The sequence below is a fragment of the Populus alba genome, chromosome 1 (genome assembly GCF_005239225.2).
Source record: "Populus alba chromosome 1, ASM523922v2, whole genome shotgun sequence".
In the NCBI taxonomy this organism is placed as follows: Eukaryota; Viridiplantae; Streptophyta; class Magnoliopsida; order Malpighiales; family Salicaceae; genus Populus; species Populus alba.
In genome coordinates, this window is record NC_133284.1 from 1,852,360 (window position 1) to 1,876,043 (window position 23,684).

Sequence of the window (23,684 nt, forward strand, 5' to 3'; positions counted from 1 at the left end):
TGTTAAATTTTTTTCTATTTAGTTATCAAACTTTCATTACACGGATTCCGGGTTTGACATGTTAACCTGGTTTGACGAGTTTTTTTTAATTATCAAACTTTCATGATGTGAATTCAAGGTATGACAAGTTAATCTGGTTTGAAGGGTTAACCCAATTAATTCATATTTTTTTTCTTTTTTCTCATTAGTTTTTTTCTTCCTGTTGGTTTTTTTTAACTAATCTATTTAATTATCACACTTTTATGACACGACCTTGCAGCCAGACCCACGTCCAATGCTATTGGATCTGGTATTGTAGTCCAAACACTTTTATGCTAAGGGTTAACCCAAGTTTAATGTTATTATTAATATTATAAACATTACTCTTGGATCAGACGATGTAACCAAACTGAGACTCTTGGGTATAACTTTACAAAAAAACCTAACACTTTTAGATCTTGGCTATTTTTGAAATGCAAAAAATAATTGACCCGCGGTATCGTGCGGGGTATATAACTAGTTAATTTCTAAAAGTCTTCGTCAACTTTTAGAGTCTTCCAGCTGGACCCCAAGCAATAAGCGGGGACTGTTCCAGCTGTTGTCTATTTGGATGGAAATGGCAGCTCGAATCCCGGGCCACATGTTGGGTGTGAGGCCTTGAGTTTGGCACACAAAGGTCGTTTGATAATGTTATTGTGGATGAGGTTCACCAATAGCTATATATATTTTTATTTTATAAAGAAAAAAATGTTTTTTATTAGTAGGATCCACTAAAATTTAAAATGAAACGGAGGTTTTGGAAAGAAGAAAGCTGTAACAATAACTCCAATGTTCACTGAAGAATGGAGCCATGCTCCACTGTAAAGTGCGAGTGAATTAAAATTCACTCTCACTCTTCACTAAACTTAAATCAATTTTTTTTAATTATTATTTTAAAAAATCAGGAAAAGTTTAGTTTTTTTTCTTGAAAAACTAGTGCAGTTAAGTGATTTCAATCGCACTATTTATGCGAATGTGAACAATATATATATATATATATATATATATATATATATATATATATATATATATATATATATATATTTATATATTTTAAAAATATTAGTTTAAGGTGAATTAAATTTACTCGTACTGTAATATTAATTTTATTCCTGATAATATTTTACCTAATTTTATTACATGCTCAAAAAATCATGAAAACTGTAGTTTTTGTCGAATGAATTTTGTACGTAATGAAATTGTAATTTTTTTAAAAAAATTGAGTTTTAGTTAAAAAACTGGTATTTAATATTATTTAATAACACTACATAAATTAGAAGGATATAGCATGATGATGTAGCATTTGTGGAATTTGATCGCAATTCCAATTATGTTCTTGCTGTGTCCGACCCAGTTAAAAAAAAATCAGTTTTTATTTTTATTTTAATTGTGTTCTATTCAAAAAATTAGAAGGAGATCGCTTGATGACATAACAAAAAAATTCAGTTTTTGTTGTTGCGTGCTTAAGAAACCATAAAAAATATAGTTATTGTTAGATAGATTTCGTATGTGATAACATTGCATATAGTTTAATAGAATAATAAAAAATATTGGATATCAATATTATTTATTTCATGATGTAATAATAGTAGTTAAATCTACAATATTTAAATTAAAAGTATTTTTTAAATTATTTTATAACCTTAATTTGAAAAGTATTTTTTTAACCAAACACATTAAACTATTTTTTGTTCAACCTCAATTTTAACCAAACATATATTTTTTCAAACTAACCTCAATTAAAAGTACATTTTATAAAATAATTTTTTGTAAAACCACAATCACAACAGCAACTGTAATACCAAACACACTTATAGTCTTTTTATTTGTAAAAACAATAACAATAACCAGATTGATAAAAACTACAAATAGTTGACATTATTGTATAAGTATCTGACCAAAACATGACCTTTCTTTTTTAAGATTGTATAAAAATGTAAATATGATTGTCTTTTAAATAATTTTTTTATATTAAAATATATATTAATAAAAAAAATTTAATATTTTTAAAAAATACTTTTAAAATACAAAAATAAATAAGCTATTCCTAGCTAAGTTAATATTCCAACAATCTCGGCGCGTCCTGTGACTCGTTGAATTGAATGATCTCTCCAGTCAAAATTACCAAATCACTTAATTAATACGGATGCTTAAACAAATTCCAACACAAATGTAAAAAGAAAATGAAAATATCACACAAATTATTATCAAACAATCACAAAAATATTTGGAAGGAACCGAATCTGAATTAATACAACATACATAGCTATAATTTACAATTCACCGTCACTTCTTCTTCTACACATAAAGCTTGTTTGACAATATAATTATAATTATTTTTTAAATAATTTTTGGTATTAAAATATATGTTAATATTTTTTTATTTTTAAAAAATAATTTTTAAAATTAGTATACTAAAATAATTTGAAAATATTAAAAATATATTAATTTAAAATATAAAAAAATTAATTTTTTAAAAAAACATAAACTAAGTCTTCGTCAATTTAGAGCCGCACCCCAAATCAACATTAATAAGAGGGGTCGGTTCCAGCTGTCGTCTTGTTGAGTAAAAATCAGCAGTAATACTAGAGTGTGTTTGGTATTGCGGTAGCTGTTGTGGTTGTGGTTTTAAAAAAGTTATTTTATAAAAAATACTTTTAGTTGAGGTTGGTTTGAAAAAATAGGTGTTTGGTTAAAACTGTGGTTGAATTTGAAGTTGAAAAAAAAAGTTTAATGTGTTTGGTTAAGAGTGCTTTTAAAATTGAGGTTATAAAATAATTTTAAAAATATATATTAATAATGATGATTTTTAATTTAAATATTGTGAATTTAATTATTGTTATTATATCATGAAATAAATCATACTTTATATAAAATATTTTTTATTATTCCATGAAACCATTTATAATTCCATTACATATGAAATATATCCAACAAAAACTACAATTTTCATAATATTTTTAGCATGTAATAAAATTGGATAAAATATTATCAGGTATAAAATTCACTTTAAACTAGTTTTTTAAAAAAATATATTAAAAAAATAACACACTAAAAAAAAAAAAAGAGCTCCCGCAGGAAAGTGAACAGTGAAAGAGACTTGCACTGTTCACTATTTTTAAGTGAACAGTGTACACAATACAGTGTTCATGTTAATTGCACTGTTCATTGAACAGTGCAATTAATATGAACAGTGAAAAAGCATGAAATGACTGCTTTTCTTTTCTTGTATTTCTAACGCAGAAATTAAGTGGGGCCTAGTGAACAGTAAATTGATTTTATATGTTACCAAACAGTTGCGCACTACGAGTTCGTTTGTCTACGCAGCTGCGGCTGCGTTTTATTTAAAACGCAGTCCGCAGCCGTTTGGTAATTAAGAAAAGTGATTTACCGTGCATAGGATCCACATGAATTTTGCGTTTGAAACGCTGAAACGGAAAAGCAACAAAAACATGCTTTTCGTTCTCTGCGGCTAATAAAAAACAAGGAACAGTGCAATGAATTGCACTGTTCACAAGTGAATTGCACTGTTCACGTGAACAGTGCAATTCACTTGCACTGTACGCAGGGTTGGTGTTTTTTTTTTTTTTTTTAATGTGTTAATTGTATTATATTTTTTTTAAAAAAAAAAAAAACTAGTTTTCAGAATTAAATTCGTTCGCGACGTGAATAATATTTTTTTTCTCGAAATTTTTTCTTGAAAAACTAGTATAGAGTGAATTAAATTCACTCGCATAGTAATATCAATTTTGTAGTTTTTATCAAATGAATTTTGTATGTAATGAAATTATAAATAGTTTAATAGAATAATAAAAAATATTTTATATAAAGTATTATTTTTTTCATGATATAATAGGAGTAATTAATTTTACAATATTTAAATTTAAAACCATCAATATTAATATATATTTTTTAAAATTATTTTATAACCTCAATTTGAAAAGCATTTTTTAAACCAAACACATTAAACTACTTTTTCTTCAACCTCAATTTCAACCACAGTTTTAACCAAACACTCATTTTTTCAAATCAACCTCAACTAAAAGTACTTTTTATAAAACAACTTTTTTCAAACCACAACCACAACAGCTACCGCAATGCCAAATACACTCTACATTTTAAATAAAACACAACCGTAGTTGCAGAGCCTAATTGGGGTCGGTTCCAACCATGGATATTTGGTTACAAAAATTAAATGCCTTTATTTTTCGTGGGCATATGACGGCTAAGTTGACGAAGGTTATACTTATAATGATTCCCTCTTTTGTAACTCTTAAAAAATTGACATTTTCAGTTTTAAATTAGTTTCTTTTTGAAATAATTTCGGAGTGCATGTATTGGATAAAGATCCACTCAACGAGTAAAGTATGTAAATGATCTTTACACTCACTGTGCTTGATGGAGGGTTTAAGAATGGTATCGGATCTTTCTCCAACGGACAAGGATTCTTTATACTCACCATGCTTTAAGAATTTCTTATGTCGATTATGTTCCGAATCATTACCTTTTGTTTTGTTTGTTCTAATGTGTTACTGAAGGATAAACAAGAAGTGGAAGAAACCAACATGGATTAGTTACTGAAGGAAATACATTGCAATTTCAGAAGAGGAAATCACAGAGCACACTGTTTATTTACAGAAAAAAAGAAACAAAAGAACAATTGAAATGGCAGAATCTAAACAACTTGAATGATAGAACACACTGCTTGTATGACAGTAAGTAGGAGGAGAATTCCAGCTGCAATAACAGAGATTATGGTCCACGGATTGTCGAAATACTTATGTTTCAGAGCTGCCTTCCATTTGTGCCTACGCCTTTTGTAATACTTCTCCAGATGTTCAACGACATCAGAAAAATAGAAATCGTAGCTATCGACAAGATTTTCAGTGGCAAGATTGTGGAGAAGTCTTAAGAGGGCATCGTTATCACGTAGCCAATTCTCTATAATTCCTTTTCTGGCGAGTATTTCTAAGTCCTTGGAAGCATGAACAACCAAATTGATCATCGTGATATAATTACCTATAAAACCAGAATCGAAATGGCATTGCTCAAAGGCTTGGACATTCCTGAATAACGTTTCTGTGCTATCCATAATCTTTAAACATGGAATTTCCAGTGTCCCTTTATCAGCGTCGAATTTTATGTCTAGTAGTTTCTTGCTGGACCCCAACTTAAACCTGACTCCAGCTTGATGGAGATCCATTGCACTGGGTGTGCTTAGAGTATCGATTTCCCTTTCATTTAGCTGTTTTTGCTCTGTTGGCTGCTGACAGATTGTCAGAAAAGCAACAAAATGCTCTGCTTCACAGAAATTGATTTTCTCCAAAATGTCCTCTGGCACCCATGAAGACCATCTCCTTGTTAAGAATACAAAGGTAAGCTCCTTCAAGGAACTAAGGCCCCGTATTTTGGATAGCTTAATCAACTCTTCTAGAATGAAGAATGGAAGCTGATTTTCAAGCAAGCACATGTCCTTGGATACATCATTGAACATCCAAGGTTTACTGAATATACGGTCATTTCTGCATCCAGTAATTTCGAAGGAAGTCCTCAGTAAGACCATAATGACGAAGGAGCAATCGAGAAGCATCATTTTCACAAATTGTTCACTGTTAAGCTTTGCAAAGATTGCTGCATAACAGTTTTGCAATTCAGTTTCCTTCTCTGCAATAAATGCAATAAGATCCTCATAACTGCATCATTATCACAGAGCCAATTATGTATAATTCCTTTCTTAGCAAGTATTTCTACATCATTAGTACCACGAACAAGGTCTTTGATGATAGCTATATAGTCACTTACGTATCCACCTCTGCATTGGCATTGCTCAAAGGCGTGGAGGTTTCTAAATAACTTCTCTGTATCATCCTCTAAAAATAGTGGTGGTATTTCCAGTATCCCTTTATGTAAATCAAAGTTCATGTCAAATATTTTTTCCCTGGACCCCAACTTAAACTTGACTCCAGATTGATGGAGCTCCATTGCACTTGGTGTGGTTCGAGTTTGAAGAGCCTGTGGCTGTTTTGCTGGCTGCTGACACTTTCTTAGAAAGTCAACAAAATGCTCTACTTCAGAGGAATTGATTTGCTCCGAAATGACCCGTGGCACCCATGAACCCCCAAATGCGCCTGATAAGAAATGACGAGTAAGCTCAATCATGGAATATCTGTCCAGTGTTCTGGAAAGCTTAAGCAAGTCTTCAAGAATGAAGAACGGAATCTGATTTTCAAGCAAGCACGTGTCAAACGTTATGTCTTCTATCATAAATGGTTTACCGAATATACGGTCGTTGTTGCTTCGGAAGCTAGAGTCAAACCGTATCAGGAAGACCATAATGATGAAGGAGCTATCTAGCAACATCATTTTCACAAAGTCCTCTTTACTAATATTTTCAAAATTATCTGCATAACAGTTGCGCGATCTTGTCTCGCTCCCTGCAATACATTCCTTGACACTTAACTTACTCTGTTTAAGAAACTTTTGCAGGTATATTTTTTTTTGCTCTTCCATTTCTTTCAGCTCTTCTTTTCCATGGTGAATGGGCCCAATGGAGACTAGTTGAGGCGTGTAGGCATATTCCTTCGAGTCGCGTAGTCTTTTAGGAACTCTGTAGATGGAACACTCATCAGAGAAGGCATGCAAGGTTTTCAACTCCCCTTCCACAGACGCTGTTAATTTGTCAATGTCAAGCGAAACATGATCATTCCTTTTCATCTGCTCCGTTGATGTTCCGACAATCTCCATCCTGTGACACAAATCTCAATTGATCAGATGTTTGCCGGAATCACAGAGAATCATCAGATCAATCATTCAAATGATCTCTACAGTCAAGATTACCAAATCATTTATTTAATACGGATGCTTAAACAAATTCCAACACAAATGTAAAGAGGAAATGAAAATATCACACAAAATATTGTCAAACATTCAAAAAAATATTATTACAGCATACATAGCTTCTCTAAACTACAACTTGCATACTTAGATTTGCTTCAAAACATATATAGAGAAAACACTCAGCGGTCTTCTGGCGGAAACAAAAAACTCACTCAGTAGCTCTAGGTTCTTTCACAAACTATGGTCTGAAGTGTTTCTGATCAGAATCTTCTTGAATGTTCTGTTCCTGCATTTCTCCATCAGTTCTTATTCTACACAAAGTCTTCGTCAATGTAGACTTTTGCAGCTAAACAACCAATCAGTATTATTATCATGTGGGGTTGACTACGGCTGTTATATATTAAAATAATATCTTTTTATTTTTAAAAATAATTTCTTACTTCAACACATTAAAAAAATTTAAAAATATGATTTCAAAAACATTTTTTTAAAAAAAATTATATTTAGTATTATATTGAATAATATTTTTTAAAAATAATTTTATTAAAAATAATTTTTTTTTGTCAATGTAAAGCGAAACATGATTATATTATTCCTCTTCATCTTCTCAGTTGTGGCCCCACAGCAGTCTCCATCCCGTGACGCAAATCTCAATTGATCAGATGTTAGAATAAAAAAAAACGTGGATAGACTTCTCAAATTATATTATTTAGCACATGATTGAGAATAAGAATGCGCATGCTAAAACAATTATTTCAGATACTTTTCGCTCTTACAAAGCTAAAACTTGACTGAGTTTCGTCATTCTCTTTTTAGAAACTCATTCACTCCCACTATTTATGCGAACGTTAATAATATATAATTTTTTTAAAAAAAATTAATTTAAAATAAATTAAATTTACTCATATTGTAATATTAATTTTATTCCTGATAATATTTTACCTAATTTTATTGCATGCTCAAAAAATCATGAAAATTATAGTTTTTGTCGAATGAATTTTGTACGTAATGAAATTGTAATTTTTTTTTTTAAATTGAGTTTTAGTTGAAAAACTAGTATTTAATATTATTTACTAACACTACATAAATTAGAAGGATATAACATGATGACGTAGCATTTGAGGAATTTGATCGCAATTCCAATTATGTTCTTGCTGCGTCCGACCCAGTTAAAAAAAATTCAGTTTTTATTTTTATTTTAATTATGTTCTATTCAAAAAATTAGAAGGAAATCGCTTAATGACGTAACAAAAAATCCAGTTTTTGTTGTTGCGTGCTTAAGAAATCATGAAAAATATAGTTATTGATAGATAGATTTCGTATGTGATAACATTTTATATAGTTTAATGGAATAATAAAAAATATTGGATATCAATATTATTTATTTCATGATATAATAATAATAGTTAAATCTACAATATTTAAATTAAAAGTATTTTTTTTAATTATTTTATAACTTTAATTTGAAAAGTATTTTTTTAACCAAACATATTAAACTACTTTTTGTTCAACCTCAATTTCAACCATAATTTTTAACCAAACATATATTTTTTCAAACTAACCTCAACTAAAAGTACATTTTATAAAATAACTTTTTTAAAATCATAATCACAATAGCAATTGTAATACCAAACACACTTATAATCTTTTTATTTGTAAAAATAATAACAATAACCGGATAGATAAAAATTACAAATAGTTGACATTATCGTATAAGTATCTGACCAAAACATGACCTTTCTTTTTTAAGATTGTATGAAAATATAGATATGATTGTTTTTTAAATAATTTTTTATATTAAAATATATATTAATAAAAAAATTTAATATTTTAAAAAAATTATTTTTAAAATATAAAAACAAACAAGATATTCCTAGCTAAGTTACTATTCCAACAATCTCGGCGTGTCCTGTGACTCGTTGAATTGAATGATCTCTCCTGTCAAAATTACCAAATCACTTAGTTAATACGGATGCTTAAACAAATTCCAACACAAATGTAAAAAGGAAATGAAAATATCACACAAATTATTATCAAACAATCACAAAAATATTTGGAAGGAACCGAATCTGAATTAAGACAACATACATAGCTACAATTTACAATTCACCGTCACTTCTTCTTCTACACATAAAGCTTGTTTGACAATATAATTATAATTATTTTTTAAATAATTTTTCGTATTAAAATATATATTAATATTTTTTTATTTTTTTTGTCAATATAAAGCGAAACATGTCATCTTCTCATTTGTGGCCCCCCAACAGTCTCCATCCCGTGACGCAAATATCAATTGATCAGATGTTAGAATAAAAAAAAAACGTGGATAGACTTCTCAAATTATATTATTTAGCACATGATCTTTTCAGATACTTTTCGCTCTTACAAAGCTAAAACTTGACTGAGTTTCGTCATTCTCTTGAGGGTATGCTTTGGTGGCTCTATCTGTGAAAATTAACGAGCTGGAGAACATGGCAAGGTTTATGCAGTGGGAGGTTCGTATGATTACCTGCTCTAAGGTAATTAATCCAACCCTATTTATCTTTTTTTTATTGATGTTTTGCATCTGGATTGATGAATTAATGAATTAGAATGTTACCTTTATTTAATCACGTTAAAAAGAAAATCTTAAAAATAATTTTTAATAAAATGCTAGCTATAAAAGTGAATGAATTAATTTCTAAAAGTCTTCGTCAACTTTTAGAGTCTTCCAGCTGGACCACAAACAATAAGCGGGGTCTTTTCCAGCTGTTGTCTGTTAGGATGGAAATGGCAGCTCAAATCCCGGGCCACGTGTTGGGTGTGAGGCCTTGGGTTTTGCAGAGTCTTTTTATTTGTAAAAACAATAACAGTAACCAGACAGATAAAAATTACAAATCGCTGCCATTACTATATAAGTATCTGACCGAAACATGCAGGGGCCGAGCAAGGAAAAAAAATTAGGGGGCAAATTATAATTTAATAGAGGCAAGAAAAAAAATTTATAAATATTTATAAAGAAATGGGCATTTCCTTGTAGAGGCTACCAACCAAGGTTGTTAAAATCGCGATTTTAACACGGCACGGAAAGCCGTTTACAAACTCGGATCGTAAAAACAGATCGTAAAATCATAAGAAATTTTAAAATACATAAAAAAAAATTCATGCTTTAAATAAAAATTCATACATAATAATTCATCTAATTAATTCAGTTCTATAATACTGAAATGGCATTAAATTCAATCAAATTCAACAATTTTCAGTCCAATTTTTACCCTATTAATTCAATCCAATTAATTTTAAAACCAGAAAACTGAACCAGAAAGGAGAGTAAAAAGACCCTCTGCACTTTGTTGCGCAAACACAGCACAACATCAAGCGAAGTTGCTACTAGGGTATAGTGATAGGCATAGGCTCATTTTTTAAAGGGACAATTAGCTGAGGGCTGGAAGCCAAGTAGTTGAGCAGGAAGAGAGCAGAGGGTGCTGTTGGTGGTTGGTGGTGAGTATGAGAGACACAGAATTTAGGGTCTGAAATTAAAGAAAGCCATTGCTTTGACACGCACTTGAACTTAAGGAGTGGTTTTGCCGGTACACGGAGCAAGATTTCAGTAACGAGGTCTAGGTTGTTCCCTATTACTTCTGCTGATGAAGAAGGACATAGCAAGATTGTTTTAACTTGCCGTCTCTCATCATGATGGATTGATATCAAAATCCAGATAACAAAACTAAAGGCTGATTGATTGATGGGTTTTGATCTTCAAAGAAAGTTAAGGCTTCTACACAATCTATAGCATCATAATCAGAATTAAAATTTAGTGACAGCTACAGAAATGGGAAATCAAACAAATTATACTTAGCCGCTTAAGCTTCCATGAGCAGTGAAGACTTGTAGCCCTTGGAAGAATGGCGTGCTCTGCTGCTTTTCGCTGTCGTGTTGCTGTTCTCTTGGTCGTGGACCCAAACAAGGGCTCAACCAGGCCATTGCCGCGAGGGAAAGCAAATCGTGCCCACGAAGCTTTTGCTCTTCTCCTCACTGTCTGATCATCTTGGGGTTTTTTGTTTTTACTCTAATCAATGGGAGCCCGAATCGCCGATGCTCCAAATTCTCTCTCTGCTGGTTCCACTCTCATCTTAAACCTTCAGTCCTCGAATCCTCCGATCTCGGTAAATTCATCAAGCCCCTCTTTTTCTGCTAGTCTCTCTCAGTCTTTTTCTTTCTATCTTTTTTGGGTGTAAAATGAGGGGTAATAGTCCGTGACTGTGCAGGAATAATCCAATAGGAATCTGACAGCTGTTTAAGAGGGGGATTTTGTTTCGGGGCTTTATTTTGTCAAAATCGCAAAATTGGTCCTGAAATCGTGATTTTGCTCGATTTCATCTGATTTTTGCGATTTTACTCGATTTAAACCCGATTTTATCCATTTTCAATTTTTTCAAGCGATTCAACCTGTAATGCATGTTTTGACTCGTAAAATCATACGATTTTACGAGTCAAAACGCGATTTTAACAACCTTGCTCCCAACCCCTCTCCCTCCGAAACTGGAAACATGACCTTCCATTATATTTTCAAAAAAAAAATCATTTTCTTTTCTTTTAATATCTGGGGTTACAACTTTATACATAAGACATGTAATCAATATTATTATTCTTTTGTTAACGTTGTATCTGACCAAAACATGACTTTCTCATATATTTTCAAAAAAAAATATATTTTATTTTCTTTTAGTATCTGAGGTTACAACTTTATACATAAGACATATTATCAATACATAAAGATTTCTTTACTGAAAAAAAAAATTTTTAAACCATAGACGGGTCAATAATTAAAAATACAATAACACCTTAGCATATATGAGTTAATTAAACATACAGCTTACTTTAGATAGAACGTATTTGGAGTGCTAATATCTTTTATTTATGCAATTAGTTCCTATACCCAATTTTTGAAATCAATTACAGTTTTTAGTTATCAAAATACTAAATAGCGACTTTCATTTCCTCATTTCACTAATAAAAAAACAAAAAATTCTTGTCTTTATTTTTTGATTTCCAAATACCTAAAAGAGTAAAAAATTACCGCAATGCCACATTCGTGCTGTATCTAAAATGAAGAATGGAAGCTGATTTTCAAGAAAGTTATGTCCTTGGATACAACACTGATCATCCAAGGTTTACTAAATACACGGATGCGTAAACAAATTCCAACACAAATGTAAAAAGGAAATGAAAATATCACACAAAATATTGTCACACAATCACAAAAATATTTGGAAGGAAACGAATCTGAATTATTACAACATATGTAGCTTCTCCAAATTACAACTTACATGCTTAGATTTGCTTCAAAACATATCCATATATATTATCTTTACACAAACTATGCTATGCTTGATGGAGTGTTTAAGAATGGTATATGATATTTCTCCGATGGAATAGAATTCATTTTTCACAAAATATTAAAAAAAAAAAATGATGTGTTTACTCTACACCGCCTAACAAGCAAAACATTAATCATTTTAATAATGCTTTGCTTTTTTATTTTTTTTATTAATTTTAATTTTATTTTTTAATATTTACTTTGTTCAGATTAAATTTCATAATTTATTTTATTTTATTTTCTATGATTCACAGGGATGAAGCCAAGACATTAGATTTGAATGGCTAGATTAAAAACAAAATTAGCAGGCTAAAGCTAAATTTACTAATTGTAAAGCTAAAATTTATAATTTTTCAAGGGGGGAGACAAGGGGAAATTTTTGCATGGGCCTTACCCCTACTAGCCACCCTTTACCTTAGCCCTTGATAACTCAGGTTATAAGTTTAGTGGGTTAACTTGTTTTCTTTTAATTTTAATTTTATCCTGTAATATTTAGCTTGTTGATGATTGACCTTCATGATTTTATTTTGATTTACTTTCTATAAGATTATCTGAGCTTTATGACCTAAGTCACGAGTTTGGCGAATTAATTTAGTTGATTCATGTTTTTTTTAAAATTTCATCTTTAAATATTTTATTTATTGAAAATTAGGCTTCCTATTATTTTTATTTGTTGAGTTTGATGGGTTAATCCATGTCGAAGTGGATCATTGTTTTTAAATTGTTTTATTCTTAAAATTTTATCCTTCAACATTGGATTGATTGCAAATTGGATTTCATAATTTGTTTTTTATTTTTTTTTATGAGGTTATCACAGTTTTATAACCTAGATTTTTAATTTGGCAAGTAAATTCACATTGGCTTAAAATGTTTTTTAGATTTGTTTTTTTATTTCTTCCTTGAATATTGAGTTGATTAAGAACTTGACTTCATAGTTTGTTTCGATTTATTTTTTATAGGGTTATCATGGTCTCATTACAAGGATTGTGGATTTGACAAGTTAGACACATGTCGATCTAATATATTGTTATTTCAATATTTTTTTTAAAAAAAAATATTGTCTTAATTTTTTATAGGAAACTACGTTTTACTGATTATTTAGGTTATCTTTGAATCCATCAATTTCATCGAGTTAGCCCCTATATTTAATTTTTTTCTGCTAAAGGAAAAAACAAACCTTTAGCAACCTCTAAACATTTATATTTTTATGTTCAAAATAAATTATCCGACTAATAATAAAGCACGAGCAAATGATATTTTCTCCAACAAACAAGAAATCTTTATGTCCATCTTTTATTACTTTGTTGTTCTAATATATTGCATCTTTTTATTTGATAAAAAGGATAAAATTAAGAAGGATAAGGACTCTCAAATACTCTCATTTATAATTTTCAATCCTCTTTAACTTGATGAATTACCTCTCATCTTTCCTTTTCTTTGTAACTCTCAAGATGCATTAACTGACTCTCATATTTTCCTTCTTTTATTATTCACATAACTAGATGGAAGAGCTATCTTTTTGGACATGGACACGTTTATCTTGTACAAGCACACTAATTAACTAGTCCATTGGTAGTTTTGGGCTAGACCATCAGCCCAGCCCACTCGGCTGGGTTGAGTCCAGTCTTGTAGAAAGAAGTTGGTTTTTGTTTGGGGCCAATCTCAACCCAGTTTTATTTTGGGCCCAAACCCAATAATGTTATATATTGTATATTTTAAAAACAAATCCCATAAATCCTTTCAAAAAAATTTGTGATTTTTGGCACGTATTTTTAATACTATTTTAATTAATATTGATTTGTATTTTTATATCATAAGGATACAAATATGATATTAAAATATTTGAGTTATCTCTGAAATGTTGTAAATTTTTTTTTCCATATATATATCTTGTTTTCATGCTTATTGTCATGTCTAAAAAAAAATCATATTGTATTTTCATACAATAAAAATTTAAAAATATATGTTAGCATGCATTTTAACTTTAACAACCAGTTTATTAAAGTCACGAGAACTAAGCCAATATTTTAAGATTTTCAAAAAAAATCATTTTATTTTCTTTTAGTATCCGGGGTTGCAACCTTATACATAAGATATATTATGAATATTAAACTCTTTTGTTAATATTAGAATGGTTAGGTTTTACTTGATAAAATAAGAATTTCCTTATCGAGAAGGACTTTTCTTAAACCATAGATGGACCAACAATTAGAAATACAATAACACCTTAGCATATATGAGACAATTAAACAATGCAACTTACTTTAAGTAGAGCGTATTTGGAATGCTAATATCTTTTTTTTACGCAATCAGTCCCCGTACTCAATCTTTAAAATCAATTACGGTTTCTAGTGACTAAAATATTAGGTAACGACTTTCATTCCATCATTTCACTAATAAAAAAACAAAAAAAATTTGTCTTCTCTATTTTTTGATTTCCAAATACCTAAAAGAGTAAAAAATTACCGCAACGCCACATTTGTGATGTATCTAAAATGAAGAATGGAAGCTGATTTTCAAGAAAGTTATGTCCTTGGATACATCACTGATCATCCAAGGTTTACTAAATACACGGATGCGTAAACAAATTCCAACACAAATGTAAAAAGGAAATGAAAATATCACACAAAATATTGTCAAACAATCACACAAATATTTGGAAGGAAACGAATCTGAATTATTACAACATATGTAGCTTCTCCAAATTACAACTTGCATGCTTAGATTTGCTTCAAAACATATACATATATATTATCTTTACACAAAATATGATATGCTTGATGGAGTGTTTAAGAATGGTATATGATATTTCTCCGATGGAATAGAATTCTTGTTTAGCACAATATTAAAAAAAAAAAATGATGTGTTTACTCTACACCGCCTAACAAGCAAAACATTAATCATTTTAATAATGCTTTCCTTTTTTATTTTTTATTAATTTTAATTTTATCTTTTAATATTTACTTTATTCGGATTAAATTTTATAATTTATTTTATTTTACTTTCTATGACCCACAAGGATGAAGCCAGGACATTAGATTTGGAGGGCTAAATCAAAAACAAAATTAAGGGGCTAAAGCTAAATTTTACTAATTGTACAACTAAAATTTATAATTTTTCAAGGGGGGAGACAAGGGGGAAATTTTGCATGGGCCTTGGCCCCTACTAGCCACCCTCTACCTCTGCCTTTAATAGCTTAGGTTATAAGTTTAGTGGGTTAACTTGTTTTTTTTTTTTTAATTTTAATTTTATCTTTTAATATTTAGCTTATTGAGGATTGACCTTCATGATTTTATTTTGATTTACTTTCTATAAGGTTATTTGAGCTTTATGACCTAAATCATGAGTTTGGCGAGTTAATTTAGTTGATTCATGTTTTTTTTTAATTGATTTTTTTTAATTTCATCTTTCAATTTTTTATTTATTGGAAATTAGTCTTCTTATTATTTTTATTTGTTGAGTTTGATGGGTTAATCCATGTTGAAGTGGATCATTTTTTTTAATTGATTTATTTTTTAAATTTTATCCTTCAACATTAGATTGATTGCAAATTGGATTTCATAATTTGTTTTTTATTTTTTTTCTATGAGGTTATCACGGTTTCATAACCTAGATTTTTAGTTTGGCAAGTAAATTCACGTTGGCTTAAAATGTTTTTTAGATTTGTTTTTTAATTTCATCTTTAAATATTGAGTTGATTAGGAACTTGATTTCATAGTTTGTTTCAGTTTTTTTTTTTTTACAAGGCTATCATGATCTCATAACCAAGGTTGTTGATTTGACAGGTTAAACATGAATCAATCTAATATATTGTCATTTTGATATATTTTTATAAAAAATATTGTCTTGATTTTTTATAATCAAATTATATTTTTATTTATTATTCAAATTATTTTTGGACCCATCAAATCTATCAAATCAACCCCTAAATTTATTTTTTTATATTAAAAAAATATTAACAACATCTAAATATTTATATTCTTACATTCAAAATAAATTACTCGACTAGTAATGAAACACACTCAAATGATGTAGTACTCGGCATGCTTGAAGGAGGGTTTAAGAATGGTATATGATCTTGTCTCCAACAAACAAGAATTCTTTATGTCCATTCTAATATGTTGCATCTTTTATCCGATAAGAAGGATAAGGACTCTCATTTATAATTTTCAATCCTCTCTCTTAATTTGATGAATCACCTCTCATCTTTCCTTGTAGTTCTCACGATGCATTGATTGACTCTCATTTTATTATCCACATAACTAGAGGGAAAGAGAGTAACCTTCTTGGACTTGGACCCATTCATCTTCCCCAAATATATTTTTGTTAGACTATTAATTCACGTGACTCGAATATAATAAATCTATATCCAATTAATTTAGAACCTGAACCTCATGTATAATAATGCATAGAGTCCATTGGGCCCGTGGCTTAAATTATTGGTAAGTCTGATTCTTGCCTTCAACGAATCTTAGATGGACCGACATTGGGTCTCAATAATTTTAATTAAACTCAAGATTTTCAAGTCCAAGAGAGTAATGTGCATTTACATGATGCAGATTTTGTTTGCAGTCTGGTTTCTTATAGAATTAAATTGCAATAAACCTATTCAGTGCAAAATTATTGTCTGTTTCAATTAAAATTATTGAGACCCAATGTCGAGTCCTTTGTCCAGGTTTGTCAATAATTTATTCCAGAAATGTACGGTGCATTGGGGAGTCATTCGAGGTTTGCCCAAAACTTACCATCCCCCCACCCTCTCTAGCTGAATCTATAACCAAAAAGTCACTATTCTTTCTCGCATCCTAGCTGAATCTGTTCTTCATTTCCTACACTCTTGCTCCATTATCAATGGTTTGGAATTTGTTTCAGATTCATCTAATTCCGGTGATCGGTTTTCACTTCTTTCTCGATTGAATTACGTGAAGAAATAATCCCTCTCTCTAAGAATTCTATGTACTGTTGATCAAAACGAGAGGCAATCATTCTCTTACAATACGTGTTCACAGGTGCTTTCCAAGTTCCTTGGTAAAAAGGACAAGGACCCAGTTCATTGATCTGGTCTAAGGTTCCTTCTGCAATTTTTTTTCTTCACTACGTTAGTATTTTTTCTTCCTGCTCCGAATGGCCATATGGTGTTTGATAAAATGCCAATACGAGCATAACTGACTGATGTTGTTTTCCTTGTTGATTAGTGCTTTAGAAGACCAAAATCTGATCAGTGAAGTGCATTGAAAATATGCAATGGGACCATCAACAGGAGGAAGAACAAGACTCTCTGGAATGCAGAAGCAAGTGCTTACTCTGTACCGAGGCTTCTTACGAGCAGCTCGTTCAAAGTCCACTGAAGATCGACGGCAGATTGAATCCTTTGTTTCAGCTGAGTTTCGCCGCAACTCCAAACAAGTAGATCGCAAGAATTTCATCTACATTGAGTATTTGCTTCGCCGTGGTAAGAAGCAGCTTGAGCAGCTCAACAGTCCTGATACTGTTGGATTGTCATCTATGAATGCCACTTTCTCTGAAACTGAAATCCCAAAAACTAAGTTGAGATGAATTACTCTGACATCTGCGTAATATTGTGACATCTTTTTTTCTTGTGCAATTTATTTCTTTTTCAAACAATCCTGTTCATAAAACGCCTGCAGTCATTTTTTTCAGTTGTCTTAAGCAGGTTTGCATGCCATTGTTCTATAGAGGCCATGCTTGATGTTTAAACCAATGTTAGTTTCTTCTATGTCTTGTTTTTTCTTCTCTGCAACGTAGTTAGTACATAATCGAACTGCAAGCAATTTGTCAAAATAGAAGTAAAATCACGCGGAAGGGACAGGAAAGATTGAGCCGAAACTAACTAATTGTATTTCCTGCTTCTTGGAAAGTCCTATCAGAAAACATTACTTACCTGTACAGTTGCATACCCTTACTAATTTAGCTTCATTGTTGAAATAAACAGTGCATGTTTCCTTTCTGTAGTCCAGTAATGGTCCCAGAAGAAATTTCTTTGCCCCTTTCGCTACAAAGCTCATTGGGTGATATTTGCTCATTCCTGCTCTCATTTCAAAGCTGGCTTTCTATTTGATTTGTTTTATCCAAATTGCACTTGAGCTTCAAGCTTTCACCTGTATGTTTCTTCACCCCACCGTACACAAAGCAACCTTTATGTCTTTCAGCCTCCAAGGATACAGAGTTCTTGAATCCAACCCCGCAACCAAGCAGAAAACAGAGCGGTCGTGTTTTGCAACTTGAAGATTAAGGTTGCTGTCCGTTTCTTGATAAACTACAAGCATGCCAGGATGGTCAAACGGTTCTAGCATCACTGATTTGCCAATAACATCCATACTTGTTGAAGGTTTCGAGGAAGATTTGTTAGCAAAAATGAGTAATTGGAAAAAATTGTTTTTTAAAATATTTTTATTTAGAAATATATCAAAATAATTTTTTTAAACTTTTTTTTATTATTGACATCAATACTATTTGAAAATAAAAATAAAAAATTTCAAAATTAAAAAATATCAATTTTTTTCAAAAACACAATAAATAATGAATGGAGAGGAGAATTGTTGCCAGACCCAGTGTTTGAATTGATCCATAAAGAGGTGGAGTGTCTAGATCGTTGTGTAAAAGTAACCAGATGATCATTGTGAGCAGGAGATATTGGAGTTATCCATTCTGAAAGAGAATCAGCTGCTATATTTTTTAAGTTTGGCATTGCGGTGAAAAAATACTTTTTAAAAAATTAAATTTTTTTTTTGTTTTAAAATAATATGTTTTTGATGTTTTCAAATTATTTTGACATGTTAATCTCAAAAATAATTTTTAAAAATTAAAAAAATATTATTAACATGCTTTTCTGAGTAAAAAACACTTTAAAAAATAACAGCAACTACACTCTCAAACACGCTTAATAGTACGACCAGCAAGGAGACAAGGGCCATAAAGGATTGCCTGAACTGAAAGCATACTCAGTCCTGTCATCTGAATTTTCCTCCAAATCCAAAATTTTGATCTAAATGTCAAAATGAAAATCTTGAGAAGAGCAGATCTATGCAATAGGTTTTAACATCTTCCTTGGCCAAACTTGCGTTGCATTCAATTTATCTAAGAGCATAGCACTGATAACAACTGCCAGCTTTTGTTAATAAATATGAGCTTTACTTTATTTTCCAATCATGGAAACAATAGCTCTATCCACACATTTTAAGCTTGAAAGTTAAAATAAATGGTGTAAAATTCATCCCTCAAACTATGTAATGGTGCAAGAAGAAAATTCCTTTTGTCCCCCTGTGCCACAAAGCTGATTGGATGATATTCACTTAGTCCTTTGTTCATTACAAAGCTGGCTCCCTGATTAAATCCTGGATCTGATGACCCTAACTTGCTGCTAAGCTTCATGCTCTGGCCTGACTTGTAATTGACACCACTGTATATATAGCAACCCTCCTGGCTTCCTGATTCCAGGGATACAGTTCCATCTTTTCCATCCAGTCCCAAAACTACACGGAAGATAGATGAACCATCATCTGCAGCAGAATTTGTGACGGCAAGGCTGCTGTCTTTTCCTTGCTGCACTAAAGCATTCAAGCATCACTGATTTGTCAATAACATCATTAATTCCGAGGACTTTGGAGGACGTAGAGTCATTAAAGACAATTTTAAATGTGGCTTGAAGACAAGCGTCAGTGCCAGATTTCGGGTTCTCTTCCATTGTAATTGACTGGTTTGAATTTGTTAACACAAAAGTTGAATTTCCAGAGTCTTGGGAAAAAGATACTAGTTGTTCATTGTAAGAGGCAGGGATTGGTGTTATAGAGTCTGAAAGAGAATCAACAGACCCGGCGAGGTTCCAGGCACCACTGGTATGACCAGCAAGCAGGTAAGGACCATAGAGTATTGCCTGAATAGAAGCATACTGGTGCCGGTCATCTGAATGTTGTCAGAGGACTTTGTCAGTTATATGACCATCATCATTATAGAAATTATAAAAATATTTTACATTTCAAGCAAGAATCGAGTGAAAATACCTTGTATGGCCTCTGTTCTCAAACTAATGGGAAGCTGTAGGCTTAATTTGTCACCACTGCTCCATTTTCTATTGACTGATAAGAAACTACCTGCATTAGAAGCAGAATATTAAAGGCAACACCAGGATTTCCTCCGAAGATGCCAATCGAAAGGTGGTTCCAATCGAGCTCTCCCATTAGCTCTTACGAAACAAATTAAATCAAATATGAGAAACATGTAGATTAAGAAATAAACAGTCATGATTCATGAGCATACTTCACACCTGGAGCCGGTATAGCCAAACTCTGAGAGTTTATTGTTGCGGTAGCACCATCTAAATGTGTCCAAACTGGTATCCTCAAATTCAAGGTAGATGCTTGGCTTGACCCTTGCACAAATCTGATCCATTATGATCATCAGTTACCCTTTTCTCAGCCCTTATTAAACTTTTGATTCTATGAGCTCTTGCGCAAAGAACATAATAATAAGTTTACAGGAGATTTAGCAGTGTTTTTCTCTCCTTTTCCTAATCAAGGAGGATCCAGGTTGAATTTTTTTATATATAGCAAGGACCTCCTTTAAAGAGTAACACTAACTTCTGTATGCTTCTGTGATAGATCAATTGTAGCAAATACCTCGTTTGGAGAAAAGGTGAAAGTCACCCGAAGATAAGGATCTGAAGAAACAACAGGATCAACTTTCTGATTGATCATGATCTGTCCAGATTTCCAATCAAGAGAGCTTGATATATACTGAATAATGTAAAGACCTGGGACTTCTCCTTCCTCTTCAAAATATATGGAATCTCCCAGCTTTGAAAATGATTCAATTCCTTTAGAGTCAGAAACAAAAAATAATATCAAATTGTGAGCACAGAAGCAGAGGAATGGTGGAATGATCTGCATCGGATTAAAAATCATTTGAAAAGAAATCCACATGCATCAATTGACATTAATCCCATTGGTTTAAAAACATTTGGAAACTTCAAACACAATGAATAGAGGATTAATCTGCATCAGATTAAAAATCATTTGAAAAGAATCCTACATGCTTCGAGTGGAATAAACTGCATCAGTTTAAAAATATTTGAAAACTTCAGATGCAACAAAGGAAGGAATAATCCGCATTGGATTAAAAATGCATTGTGTGGAATAAAACAATGTGGTTTATTAGCAGTAAAAAATGATTAAAAATGGTGAATGAATTAGCAGGTAAGAAAGGATAAAGCGGGTAACAGATTCCACACCTGTTCCATAGCAGCACCAAAAAGTATCGTACAATGTCCCCCATCCATGATAGCTTTTGCCTTGGAACTTCCAGGATGTTGTGGAAGCATGTAAATCATCACTCCAGGCTCTGTTCCTCTTTGGATGCCTAGCACACCATTTGTCAGAGCACGCTCATAATAATCTGCATAAGCCATTTCTTTGGTCCATCTGAACAGGTGGCGGGAGACCTAAAGGTTCCAGTAAATGTGTAGAGTGTTTTAGCAGGAAAATTTATGTAATATGAAAAAAAAAAAAAAAAAAAACTACAAGGCAAGTGTTGAATGGATGCGAAGTACAGCCCTAACCAAGTTACTATCAAAATAAGTTTCAAAAAGATTGAAATAAATTCTATACATCAAGGTACACATACACAAAATTCTATATCAGTAAGAAAGAGATAAGAATGGAGACATACCTTCAGCATATTGTAAGTTGTGCATGATTCCTCATTTTCAGTCTGTAATGTGCTAGCCAGTCGCTTTGGATCTGACCTACTCATACATCAGGCAAAGGTGTCAAAATAACACAGGGTATGATAACAGTGTGGACAGTACGAGCAACCAGATAATCAGGTAAATGACAGGAAAGGAACTTAGCAACCATTTCTATGAACTTGGAATCATCCATATGAATGCATAGAAATTTTACTTCGAAAATCACTGCCAGAATTTAACTAAAAATGACAATCAGTACCAGAACTCGCTAACAGTTGCATAGCTGTGAGAAGAGGTGACTATATCCATGAAGAATGTCCCTATATCCTGGAAGACACAAATCTATTTTAGGCAGTTTTAAGATCAGAGATCATTCATGCATGACTAATCTAACATGAACAGCTATGGCTCAATCAAAATGATACAAAACTTCATCGAAAATGCTGTTCAGACAGTATATGATTAATATAAAGCAATTAACCTTATAAAGTGGATCTCCAGTAATTTCATATCTCATCTGTGCACCAATAATGATAGGGATGTGTGTATTGGCGTGGAAACCTGATATGTCTTCAGCCTACAGGGAAGAAAAGAAGCTTCTGTGAGAATATCAATCAATCAAGTATAGATTAATCTTATCCCTTTATTACTCTCTTCCAACAAAATTCTGACCTTCCTCCAACATCTTCTCCTTCAGTCCTAGATAAGGAACCATTCTACCCGCGTACCGACACCCAGGCATCCTAAAATTTCATCACCAATTGTGGACTTATAAATTAACCTGTATTCCAAGTTCATTCTATTTGCAATATAAAAATTTCAAAAGTTCATCTTATATCAGTCTTGCTTAAATGGAATGGTTATGTCAAAGATGATATCATTTCGTTTCAAAAAATTACAAAATCAGAAGTTTGTTTTCTCAAAAGGGAATGATTCTTATCAGCAAAAAGAATGAGGATCAAATCTGATAAATAAAAAAATTCAATTAAAAAAATAATAAGAAAAAAGCAAATAACAATTATAAAAATAAGGATTGAAGTTGATATAAAAATCAAATTAAATCAAATTTTAAGAGATGAAATTGAAAAAAAAAAAATTAAAACAAAATATATAACAATCAAAAGTTTGTTGATCAAATTTGATATAATTAACAAATAACATAATATTTTTCAAAACAAAATACATTTTTAACTAATTTCCTAGATGGTATAGGAACTTTGTATATATGTGCATCCTAGTTGTACAGAATAATACAAGGAAGTTTTTTATACCTCTACATGGTATCTCAAATGTTTTTTTGATGTATTTGGTGAGGCCCAAATCTATGAATATTGCGTTGTCAAGCAACTAATATTAAACGATGAGGTAGAGTGATTCTAGTATACTTCGCTGAATTGAAACATCTTTGGCAGGAACTTGATCACCAACGTCCAATTAAAACGGTGTGTGCTCAAGATATCAAAGTCCGTCAAGAGGAGATCGTGAAAGATCGTATCTTTTACTTTCTTGCAGGTTTAGATGATGTCTTTGATAAGGTTCATAGTGATTTCCTACGAACTAAACTTTGATAAGGTTTATAGTGATTTCCTACGGACTAAACCCCTACCAGGACCTTTTTTTTTTTTTTTTTTTTGATAATAGTAGAAAGTTTTATTAAAAAAAAGTTATAAAGATAATAGTTTAACTTATATTTGATGAGCAAGCAGAGTAAAGGAAAGCACAAAAGTTGTTGCATAAAACAAGGGAGCGCAACAAATAAGAGGAACG

General features: G+C 31.3%; 1 protein-coding gene and 1 pseudogene across 1 annotated transcript; both read right to left on the reverse strand.

The window, feature by feature from the left end:
* Positions 1-4,573: 4,573 nt before the first annotated feature.
* Positions 4,574-7,144, reverse strand: LOC118061464 (UPF0481 protein At3g47200-like). The gene is made up of 3 exons (XM_035074903.2): positions 7,068-7,144; positions 5,696-6,763; positions 4,574-4,925 (listed from the first exon to the last, which is right to left on the reverse strand). Exons 2-3 carry the CDS (start codon positions 6,760-6,762, stop codon positions 4,694-4,696), a joined length of 1,299 nt encoding a protein of 432 aa, XP_034930794.1. The 5' UTR covers position 6,763; positions 7,068-7,144; the 3' UTR covers positions 4,574-4,693.
* A 12,200-nt stretch (positions 7,145-19,344) lies between these two features.
* LOC140955835 (uncharacterized) lies at positions 19,345-22,632 on the reverse strand (annotated as a pseudogene).
* Between the last annotated feature and the right edge of the window lie 1,052 nt (positions 22,633-23,684).